The 12,772-nt window shown below is 42.0% G+C and overlaps 1 protein-coding gene across 1 annotated transcript in view; it reads left to right on the forward strand.

Annotated features, from left to right (window-relative positions):
- The first annotated feature begins 340 nt into the window (after nt 1–340).
- LOC111971173 (myosin light chain kinase family member 4-like) overlaps nt 341–12,772 on the forward strand; it is a 66,239-nt gene continuing 53,807 nt past the window's right edge. The window contains exon 1 of the mRNA XM_023997962.3: nt 341–674. Coding sequence (XP_023853730.1) covers nt 610–674 — 65 coding nt within the window. The 5' untranslated portion in view covers nt 341–609. The remainder of the gene's footprint in view (nt 675–12,772) is intronic.

The following is a 12,772-nucleotide window of genomic DNA, read 5'->3' on the forward strand; positions in this document are numbered from 1 at the left end:
TCTGTCCCTGTCTCCCCCCTCTCTCCCTCTCTTTCTCCCTCCCCCGCCTTGTCCCCCTCTCCCCCATTGGGAGACACATGGCGCTACAGCATTCCAGGCGTTCCATTATAACAAGCCACATTCCCTGGAACACTTCCTCACTCCCATCTGTTCTTGTGGTCCTGGAGGGGTGCAGATATATAGACCCTCCTCTAGTTTGTATGCCTCCTGCCCCCCTACTCCTACTATACCACTCCTTCTCCACCTCCTGCTTCTGTACCCCTCCTCCCCCTCTTAACCCCTATTCTCTCTATATACCTCTCCTGCCCCTCCTCTCCTCTGTACCCCTCCTACTCACCCCCCAACCCCATCATCCCTCTATATTCCTCCTCACGCCCTCCATAGTATTGATTCTTATCTCTTCAGGGCCACTACAGATCACACTAACTCCAGCCCTGTACACTGAGTTGTCTTACTAAACACACACACAGGACAGAACAGACTCTTCTATTACCAGACCCGTCACTCCAGTGCTCAACTGAGCTGGGAAGTTTATCTTACTGTGCCCGCTGCTCATCACAGGAGAGAGGGACAGAAACAGTGGACAGAAGAGAAAGAGGAACTGCATCGATGAGAGATATGGGAGGGAAGGAGAAGAAGATTTTGGGCATTACTGATGTTCCGAAATACCAGGGGTGAGTGTCACTCAATCCAGTTTGCTTTTACAAATGAGCTGTGATAAATGGAAAAAGAAGACTTTGATAATGCAAAACAATAATTCAATAATTTTTTATACATTTGCATTCTGGTATGAAAATAGATTAGAGCCCTTTAGGTTTAACCTCTTGTTAGCGTTTGTTGTATCTGTGTTGGTCTCTGTTATTCTACAGAGGTTCTGTGCAATCCCATGCATGCACAATAACAATGCAATGAACGTTAACACCCCAGCTAGCAAATAACGTTCTGAAATCCGTGTTTCTTAGAGCTTGGTAAGAGCATGGTTGTCCTATGGTTATTTTGCATACAACCTTCCCACAACTTTCTTGGAATGGTGCAGGATAGTTGCTTGTCTTCGGAACATTCTCAGCACATTTAACGTTAACAGAACGTTTCTTAAAAGTTTAAACATGGATACATTTAATTTAAATTGGTTTGACATTGGGAAGTTTCTAAAATAGTTAAGAAAAGTACTGTGGGATTTCCAGTACTTAAGGATAACATTTCATACAGGTTTCCTCATGGTTCTACTGCATAACGTTTCCTACATGTTTCCTCATGGTTCTATTTTAAGTAATGTTCTCAAATTATTCCGTGAATGTTAAGAAACAACGTTCTTCTGTGGGAGTTTCAGTACTTCCACAGAACATTCCACAAGTTCCGATGTAGTTCTATTTATGGTAACATTTTTACTACATTCTGGAAATGTGCTCAAAAATTGTGTAACTTAAGCGATGTTCTCAAAATGTCCAGAGAATATATGGTTGTCTATTATGGCAATTCTTGGCAATATTTTGGAAATGTAAAAAAAAAATGGAATTCTACATATTAACATCAAATAGCTTTCAATTCCGTTCTTGAATTTTCCATAGAAATCACAAGAAAACGCTCAGAAAACGTTCCAAGAATGTTATTTAAAAACATATACATTCCGTTCTAAGAAAATGAAGAACATTTTCCATAAAAAATACAGGAACACTTTAGTAACGTTCAGAAACGGTTCTAAGAATGTTATTTAAAAACATATATGTTCCGTTCTCAGTGTCAACAAAACTATCTCTAGCCTCTATCTTGTTAAGTATGTTCAGGTGTGCTAAAATGAACAGCTTTGTATGCATAAAAAAACATGGCATGCTAGCTCCATCCTGGCGGTGCAGTGGACTAATTCCTGGTGTAGAGAATGGCACATCATAGGTTCAAATCTCACTGTGTTAAAATAAGTGGTTTCCATGATTAATGCCTAAATGAATGTCCATGTGCCCTACTGTGCTTAGAGTTCAAAGAAGTTTACCCCAAATAAGATATCAGTGTAATTCTAAATAAACACATTTTGAGTGTGAAGAAAACCTTCAATAATAACCATAGGAAATGTTTCACAACATTTAGAGAATGTTCTCAGAATGCTATTTAATTACCTTCAAATAGCCTGTCTGACAGATACTTTTCCAACCACTTAGAAGAAGCATGATGCAGGCCTATATCAGTCAACCTCTGGATAAGAATGTGATGGTCAATGGTATCGAAGGCCTTGGAAAGGTCTATAAATAAGGCAGCACAATGATTGTTATGATCCAAGCAATGTAATACATAATCTAAAACAAGCGTAGCAGCTGAAACTGTACTACGTCCTGGTCTAAAACCGGATTGGTGCACATTCTTAACTGAGAGTTAGTCTGGGATTCTAAAACTTTGGAAAGACAAGATCATTTGGAAATTGGACTGTAGCTATCTATGTCAGAAGGATTTCCTCCTTTATGTAGGGGGAAGACATGTACCGCTTTCCAGATCTTAGGGATAACACCAGAAACAATTGTCAAGTTAAAAATACAGGTCAGTGGTTCTGTACTAAGTGGGGAAGAGAGCTGCAGTAAGAAGGTGTATTGATGTCTATGCTTTTTTTTTTTTTTTACATCAATCTTTAACAAAGCTCTTCATACATCATAGACATCAAAGGGTTGAAATGAAAATAAATAGGTGGCCAGCCGAAGCAAAATGGCTAATAAAAGCATTACAAATGTCCCATTTTGTCTAGAATGAGACCACAGGCTGTCAAAACCTGCTGGGGCAATGAGGGGTTGGAGTTTTGATTCAAATATTTGACCACTTTCCAGACGTTGGCCGGATTACCATCACTCTCTGATACACAACTCAAGAAATTTGTTGATTTACTTTTTAACCAGGGATAGACATCTATTTCTAAAATGTCTGAAGGACTGCCATTCAGACATAGAATCAGTCCATCTAGCCTTAGCCCAAGCTACATTTCTTTGCTGTACTTTCTCAGACAATTCATGGATTACATCAGTCTTTTACCCTTCATTTTTTGTACGGCACATGTTTATCTGCAAAAGTGTTAAACAGGGAAATAAAACAATTAAGAGCCTGATCCAAGGTCAGTGATAGTTGACACAACCCCCCAGTCACTCAACCTCAGCTCAGACAAAAAAAAAAGCTCATTAAAATTACCAAAATGTATCTTTGTAATAATGCGTGAGCAGAATTTTGGTAGTTTAACATCTCTTACACAGGCAACGGAACAATGGTCTCTAAAGTCATTGGCAAATATCCCATTGGCTGTACATTTATGAGGGGCATTAATTAGGATAATATCTAACAGAGTAGATTTCCAGGGAGTTTAAAGTTGGGCTGAGTTAGTTTAGTTATCAGCTGAGTTAGATTTAGCTAGGTACAAATATCTTTCAGCCCATCAAATGCTGGCATCAACCAATCTAGATTAAGATCACCCACTATCAGTAAATCAGATTGAGCATAATTAGACAGCAGGTCACACAATTTTATTTTCTAAGAACTCATACAGTATGGAGGCAGAGGGAGGGCGATAAATTCCCACTAGCTTCAGATTGCCATTTTTTCCCACATTTAGGACTAGACATTCAAATTGCTTAGGGACAGAGTTTGTGATGGATACCAACACATTTAAATAGCTCTTTATGTATATGGCGACACCCCCTCCTCTGTCAACTCTATCATCTAAAAACATTATAACCAATCAGATACACATCAGAGTCCTTAATAGACTTCTTTAGCCAAGATTCCGTTTAACCAGAATGTCCATGTTGGTTTGAAAGGCCGGAGTTACAATAAAATCCATTATCGAAAAATAACTTCTGGCATTTACATGAATCAGTCCAAGGCTGCATCTGCGGGATTTCAGATCAGCCTGAGTTATAATACACACATGCCATGTTCAACAGGTAACCCCCTACTTTGAAAAATGCCAAATCCTCCAACTTCCAGTAGGGGGCCTAGTCCCCTTCCGGACCACCCCCCAGACATCCTCACATACTTTGTACTCCCTCATATTTTGGGGGTGCATGTCACCCCTGCTGCCCAGTGTGAGAGATCTGATAAGGAGGAGGCCATAGTTGGATTTGTCTCCCACTTCAATCTTGGGGGTGACTGAAGCCAAGTGGGTGACTGAAGCCAAGTGGGTGACTGAAGCCTGCTTGATTGAAGCAGGGTACATGGGTCCCCCTCCTTTCCCTCTCCTTTCCCCATCAATCTCTGTAGTTGGTTGCATCTCATAAAACCTAAGCAATTCACTTTTACGTGATATGATACTTGATGTCACATTTTGTTACTTTGTATAGTTATTTCCCCCCAAGCATTCGGATGGGAGATGAGTGTTACAAATTATACAAATCAATGTGTCCTGCATACTGTAGGGCGGCCGGGTACCTATATTAGGCTTAATGCCTCTATTAATATTTTTATGTCAAATTATGTCTCACCATTATTTCTCAACTTTATTTATCATTAGTGTTAAGGTTGATCAATATTTCAGCTATGCTGGCCAATTGTAAATGATCAAATACATATCTGATCAATGGATACAATTCTGAACAAATTGTCATTTATAATGTTAATGAAGGCAGAGGCACCAATATATTGTTCAGTACACTAATTGTATACTGTTTTCATGTACATTCCCTTATGTCTAAGTTTAAGGTGACTCAGGCGTTACTAATTCTTATGAAGCAAGGTATCACTGAACTGTATTCTGTAATGAGTTACAAAACAATAGATACGCAGTTGTGTATTGCTACTTTTTGCCTGATATCCAACAGTCCATGATCAGTTCTGTCGACCATGAGATTATTTTGAGGAGAAAATGTGTTGAGGCATACTATTTAGGCTCGGAGTGACATGCCACCCATTGTTTGCCTTGTCTTCAATTACATGTGGCCATTGTTTACCTTGTTACCTGGCAACGACCACAAGGGCATTTCAAAGAGCTATCAGTCAAGGTGAGCTCACGAATTTAAGCTCCCCCGTCCACTCGGGCTTCCTGATAGTTAGAGATGAGAGAAAAGGTACAATTTCTTAATTTCTGAACATTTTAATAGCATAAAAATATTATAACGTTTTGGTCATTCAAAAGCTATTTTTACTTGGGAAATAGGATGAATGTGCGGGATATTTTCTTTCAGTTTTACCAGTCAGCAAATGTATGGCTTCGTCCCTACAACCAAAGTGAAACCAAAAACATGCATTCCCACAACTTCAAAGGAACCAAATGTGCTAGCTGGGACCTCTTTCCCTACGGTGTTGGTTTCATCCCCTGCAAGGTGATAGCTAACAATAAACCCTGCACAGGAACATTCACAGTTTAGCTATTGTAGATTTAATGGTGCCCCATGGAACATGTAATAGATTTTTACAACTATTGGCATACAGTATAGCCCTTAGTGAGGAATATTAACCTTGTTATGAACCCAAAAACATGATTTGCATGCATGTGAAGTCTTGTTATATCATTTACATTTACAACTCATAAAGAAAAACCAATCAGTTAGGCTCTGCTGTTTGTAACACTGTCCTCTGAAGGTAGTCAGCAGGCCACGCTGACAGGAAAGACACTTCATAACTTCGTATCTTTTTAAAGGATGGTTATTTTTTCGCTCTCACGACACATTTATTAATTTACTACAACCCCTTGTTGTCCATATCAAAGAGAATATGGGTTATTAGCATATATACATTTTAGGGAATTCCCCTTTAAGATTACATGACAACACAAATCATTGAATATTTGAAGCAAATAATTATTGAACTGCCAGTACTGAACCCATACTGAATTGAACCTTTGAAATGCAATGATAGCAGATGCTATATTGTCTACTTCTCCACTTCTTATAGTTCAATATACCTCACTTTTTTACTTTATCAATATAATTACTTGTACTGCAAATAATAATGGAGCAAATGAGTGCTATAACACTTACAGTATAATCCAGACTGCAACATCAACACCTACAACTGCTACAGTTTCACATGGCTGCACAGAGAGATGAGGTACACATGCAGAAATTCACAGCAGGGAGATCTGAATGTGAGATTCCATCATGATTATTTTTGGTAATGCCGAATGTGAGTCCATCTGCTGCATACTAAAATAAGGACACTCTCTGCTTTGTTCTCTGCTGTGGAATGGAAAAGTACATTGGTTGGGAGGAGAAGGGTACAGTTACACTTTTCTGCAAGGTTGCTTGGCTGTCGCCGGTGTGAAGGCTGAGGAACGAGTGTGTTTGTGTGTGTTTTTGTGTTTGTGTGTGTGTGTGTGTGTGTGTGAGCGAGATAGAAGAGATAGATAGAGAGAGAAGAAAGAGACTTAGCTATCAGCAAGGTAAGAAAGAGTCAAGTGCAAGTGGTAGTTCACAAAGGGGGGGGAGAGCCTGGTGGGAATATTTAGTGATACTCTTTGAAGATGGTTTCAGATGGTTTCATGTGCCTTCATGTTTGTTTGCCGCATACATGCAGGCCTATAGACGGTGGGGTTAGGTTATGGGATCATTTAGGTGTTGTAATCGTTATACTACCCCCAGTCCAGCCTTCAGTAAAAGTATATGGTGATGATACGATGATATCGTCTCTTGATTGTGTGTGTGTGTGTGTGTGTGGGTGTGTGTGTGTGTGTGTTGTGGTGTTGGTGTGTGTGTGTGTTTGTGGTGTGTGTGTGTGTGTGGTGTGTGTTGTTGTGTGTGGTGTGTTGTGTGTGTGTGTGTGTGTGTGTGTGTGTGTGTGTGTGTGTGTGTGTGTGTGCGTGCGTGTGTTGTTTTTTCGTGTGTGTGTGGAGGAATGTTGTGTTGGCTTGAATGGAAAAATAAACTTGCGATGGCTACATATTATATTCATTTATTTGGCATTAACCTACTATTTAATTAGTAAGTGGACTCGTCACGAGTGTCAGTAGAGAGATAACGTCACGCAATCACACATCCTCTCTTTGAGGGCCTCTACAGGAGGGGGACAAGGGACAAACACAATCTACTTGGCCTCCTTTGGGATCTTCTGGTAAACTGTGTTTCATGTTTGGATATGTCGTCATATTATCCGGGGGAGGATTTGGAGATCTTACACATTAGACTCTGGCTAAAGGCCTGGGAGCTGCCAGTCAGATCACACTGTAGTCTCTGGGCTTAAAAGCCTGGGAGCTGCTAATCAGATCTACACGTTAGTTCTTGGGCTAAAAACTGGGAGCTGCCAGTCAGATCTACACGTTAGTCTCTTGGGCTAAAATGCCGTGAGTGCCAGTCAAAGCTACACGTTAGTCTCTGGCTAAAAGCCTGGGAGCTGCCAGTCAGATCTACACGTTAGTCTCTGGGCTAAAAGCCTGGGAGCTGCCAGTCAGATCTACACGTTAGTCTCTGGGCTAAAAGCCTGAGCTGCCAGTCAGATCTACACGTTAGTCTCTGGGCTAAAAGCCTGGGAGCTGCTAATCAGATCTACACGTTAGTCTCTGGGCAAAAGCCTGGGAGCTGCCAGTCAGATTCTACACGTTAGTCTCTGGGCTAAAAAGCCTGGGAGCTGCCAGTCAGAGATACACGTTAGTCTCTGGGCTAAAAGCCTGGGATTGCCAGTCAGATCTACAAATTCGTCTCGGGCTAAAAGCCTGGGAGCTGGGGGGGGTCAAAATCAAAAGTGTGGCCACCAGCTGCATTAAGTACTGCAGCGCATCTCCTCCTCATGGACTGCACCATATTTGCCAGTTCTTGCTGTGAGATGTTACCTCCACCTTCCACCAAGCACCTGCAAGTTCCCGGACATATATAATGGGGGAATGGCCCTAGCCCTCACCCTCCGATCCAACAGGTCCCAGACGTGCTCAATGGGGTTGAGTCCGGGCTCTTCGCTGGCAATGGCAGAACACTGACACCTGTCTTGCAGGAAATCACACACAGAACGAAGCAGTATGGCTGGTGGCATTGTCATGTCTGGAGAGTCATGTCAGGATGAGCCCGCAGGAAGGGTACCACATGAGGGAGGAGAGGATGTCTTCCCTGTACGCACAGCATTGAGATTGCCTGCAATGACAACACGCTCAGTCCGATGATGCTGTAACACACCACCCCAGACCATGACTGACCCTCCACCTCCAAATCGATCCCGCTCCAGAGTATAGGCCTTGGTGTAACGCTCATTCCTTCGACGATAAACACAAATCTGACCATCACCCCTGTTGAGACAAAACCGTGACTCGTCAGTGAAGAGCACTTTTTGCCAGTCCTGTCTGGTCCAGCGATGGTGGGTTTGTGCCCATAGCCGACGTTGTTGCCGTAATGTCTGGTGAGGACCTGCCTTACAACAGGCCTACAGGCCCTCAGTCCAGCCTCTCTCAGCCTATTGCGGACCAGTCTGAGCACTGATGGAGAGGATTGTGCGTTCCTGGTGTAACTCGGGCAGTTGTTGTTGCCTTCCTGTACCTGTCCCCAGGTTGTGATTTCGGAGTGTACCGATCCTGTGCAGGTGTTGTTACAAGTGTAGGTTCTCGCACTGCGAGGACGTTCAGCTGTCCGTCCTGTCTCCCTGTAGCGCTGTCTTAGGCGTCTCACAGTGCGGGCATTGCAATTTATTACTATGGCCACATCTGCAGTAATCATGCCTTCTTGCAGCATGCCTAAGGCATGTTCACACAGATGAGCAGGGACCCTGGGCATCTTTCCTTTGGTGTTTTTCAGAGTCAGTAGAAAGGCCTCTTTAGTGTCCTAAGTTTTCATAACTGTGACCTTAATTGCCTACCGTCTGTAAGCTCCGTTCCACAGGTGCATGTTCATTAATTGTTTATGGTTAATTGAGCAAGCATGGGAAACATTTTTACGAATTGTCTTTGAAAGACAGGGCCCTGAAAAAGGGATGTTTCTTTTTTTGCTAAGTTTACAAATACAGATACGCATTTGTTGTGCTTAAGATCCCGGAGTGCATCATTAAGCTATGCACAGAGCTTCATATACCCCTTCAAAGTCTCTAGACTCTTTCTCTTGTTCTCTGTCTAGTGCGCTCTCTTTCTCGCTCGCTCACACACACAAACATTTACCACGCATACACACATTATGAAACGCATACAGCATTGTCTCACATTTTTCTTCTCTGTATGTCAATCCTATATTTAGCACTTTGTTGCTATCCCACATTCCCCCAGACTACTTTATAAAAAACTGTCTTCTCCCAATGGAGTTTTCCATTTCTGGTGATAGCATGCCTTCCTTTAACCCCTTTAACCTCTGTCCACAACCTTTGACCTGCCACCACTCTGCCCCTCTGATGCCCCAAAATAACCCTCTTTAAAGCAGGTGACCCCCAGTCACCTCCCCCCTGGGGTGACCCAAAGCCCCCTTGAGAAACACTAAGGACGATGCTGTGCTTCCAACTCTGTAGCAACAGTTTGGGGAAGGCCCTTTCCTGTTTCAGCATGACAATGCCCCCTTGCACAAAGCAAGATCGGTGTGGAAGAACTTTACTGGCCTGCACAGAGCCCTGACCTCAACCCAATTCACTTTTTGGATGAATTGGAACATTGACTGCAAGCCAAGCCTAATCGCCTAACATCAGTGCCCAACCTCACTAATGCTCTTGTGGCTGAATGGAAGAAAGTCCCTGCAGCAATGTTCCAACATCTAGTGGAAAAACCTTCCCAGAAGAGTGGAGGCTGTTATAGCAGCAAAAGGGAGACCAACTCCATATTAATGCCCATGATTGTGGAATGAGATGTTCAACGAGCAGGTGTCCACATACTTTTGGTCTTGTAGTATATGTGGCCACATTATTATAGGACCACGTGGAAGAATGATGATGTGCAGCAGACAGCACATCTCAGTATCTTCTGTGCCTTTCTTGACTTTATAAACTGTTGAGAAAAAAATTTGCACAACTAATGCAAATGGTTGAAACATTCAAATCACAGGGCTTTTGCACCGTTATTCAAATGACATTTTCACTGAAGCCTAGAGTAGAATTTTATACTCACTTGAAACAATAATGCAATTATTCATTACATTGTGGTGTTATAGGCTAGTCTAAGTAGGATAATTTGAAAATTATATTGTCCGTAAGCAAGATCATTAGGGGAGCTTTTTGAGCTGCGTGTCTCATGTCTTCACTGTTCTTTCATGAGATGCACCTGCACTCTCCGCTCTCTCAGCTTGTCCCAATCTTGTGGATTCATGTTGAAAATTGTAGCATTGAATGCTTTTTCTATGTGTGGTATGATTGCTAGTTAGCCTATTGCTGATCTGGACAAACGATCCACCTACCACTATTTTCACTATGAATGGTAGATAGAGGGCAGGATAGACAGTTAGACTGGTAAACTATATTGACCTGTGGTATAGTAAAAGTGACAGAGCGAAAAAGCGTAGTACATAAGGGAAGTACCAAAACACCTTGATATAGGGGAGGCGCATGCAAGCAGATGAGGAAATTTGGCTAGGATGGAAGAAATGATCTAGTAAAACCTGCAAAAGAGCGAATGTAAACTAGTGAAAAAACGTACAACCCTTTCCCGTGCCCAATAAAAAACAACACAACCCTCCCCAAAGCAAAAATAAAAGAAGTTTGACAACCCTCCCCTATTTTGGAAAACCCCCCTGTCTCTTACTTTTTTGGTTTAGTTCACTAATTCGACCATTTAAAAAAAATAAACAAGCACACATAAAACTTAAGAAAGCCATACATGAATTTTTATTTTATTTTATTTAACCTTTATTTAACTAGGCAAGTCAGTTAAAAACAAATTCTTACTTACAATGACGGCCTACCAAAAGGCAAAAGGCCTTCTGCGGGGATGGGGGCTGGGATTAAAAATAAAATATAGGACAAAACACACCACGACAAGAGAGACAACACAACACTACATAAAGAAAACAACATAGCATGGCAGCAGCACATGACAACACAGCATGGTAGCAACACAACATGACAGCAACATGGTAGCAACACAAAACAGGGTACAAACATTGTTGGGCACAGACCACAGCACAAAGGGCAAGAAGGTAGAGACAACAATACATCAAGCAAAGCAGCCACAACTGTTAGTAAGAGTGTCCATGATTGAGTCTGAATGAAGAGATTGTGATAAAACTGTCCAGTTTGAGTGTTTGTAAGTCCCGTGTGGCTCAGTTGGTAGAGCATGGCGCTTGCAACGCCAGGGTTGTGGGTTCATTCCCCACGGGGGGACCAGGATGAATATGTATGAACTTTCCAATTTGTAAGTCGCTCTGGATAAGAGCGTCTGCTAAATGACGTAAATGTAAATGTTGCAGCTCGTTCCAGTCGCTAGCTGCAGCGAACTGAAAAGACGAGCGACCCAGGAACACATGAGTAAAATCATTGAGGATAACACACAATAAAGTCTGGGACTTATTTCCATTGTGGTCCTCTTGAAGCAAGATGGCTAGGTAAGATCAAACACGGTTGAACAAAGTATGACATTGAGATAATAAAACAAAGAAGAACATCTATCTCATCATTGCAGTTACATCATAGGGGTCATTCATATGGGCACATATTAAAGCTGCCCAGAGAGGACGTCATTTTTATGGGAAGAGGCAACTCATTCCACTCTGAGGCTCCAGTATCCAATAAATTACCTTTCCCAGCGTTATACCTGAACCTGTATAAGCACACATTAGCAACACCTGATCTGGTGCTGTGAATGTGTGCATTCCTAACACAGGGAAAGTAATCACTTAGATATCTGGGCGCAGAACCATAAATACTCCTGTAAACAAACCCAGTCTAATCTGGGACACCCTAGCCTCAACAGGCAGCCAGTTGAGTTCCTGAAAGCAGCTCCTGCCTATGTAGGTATGTGAACTCACCTTTAATACTACCCTGGTCAGCTTATTCTGGGCGATCTGGAGCTTCCCTTTCATAAGCTTAGATAGAAGTAGTAGCGTAGTCAAAATGTCATTGAATGGGGTCAGTGGCTAGCACGTTCATGGAGTACTTATCAAGCAGCTTGGACTTTCTAGACCAACATTTTGTCCTGGCATTAACCTTCCCTAGCACTTTAGTGGCCATGCTCACACCTCCCAAGTTTCCATCAAGGATGCATGCCAGGTAACTATCAGAGGTTTTAGTAGTCAGCACCTCAACCCTAACTCTACTCTGATTTCAGAGGACCTATTCAATTTAGGTCTGGATGCAAAAACAATTCCCTCAGATTTACCTAAGTGTAGAGATAGCTTATTATCTCCAATCCATTTGCTAATGTTAGTAAGCTCTGTGCTAAGTATTCTCTCCAACATAGTTTTACTTTTGTGAGACACCAGAAGTGTAAGGTCATCCGCATAAAGGAAAAGACGGCAAGAACAACCATCTTTCATATTGTTAATCTACAGTAAAAACAGTAGAGGCCCAAGGTCCCTCCGCAGCGGAATGTCACAACTCATTGGTTTTGCCTGACACAGTGAACCATTAACCTCTACTACTTGCTCCCTACTTTATAAATAGGACCACAGTGGTTAACTGTATCAAAGGCCTTTTGTAGGTCAAGCAGTACCATTCCACAGAGATGAATCTCATCAATCTCTTTCCAGATGAATCAAATCAAATCAAATGTTATTTGTCACATTCGCCCGAAATGCTTACTTACAAGCCCATAATCAGCAATGCTGTTTTAAGAAAAATAAGTGTTAAGAGAGTATTTACTAAAATAAACTGAAGTAAAAAATAAATAAAAAATAATTAAAGAGCAACAATAAAATAACATAAGTGTAGGCTATATACAGGGGGTACCGGTAGAGAGTCAATGTGGGGGGGCACAAGTTAGTCGAGG

The sequence above is a fragment of the Salvelinus sp. IW2-2015 genome, linkage group LG13, assembly GCF_002910315.2.
Source record: "Salvelinus sp. IW2-2015 linkage group LG13, ASM291031v2, whole genome shotgun sequence".
In the NCBI taxonomy this organism is placed as follows: Eukaryota; Metazoa; Chordata; class Actinopteri; order Salmoniformes; family Salmonidae; genus Salvelinus; species Salvelinus sp. IW2-2015.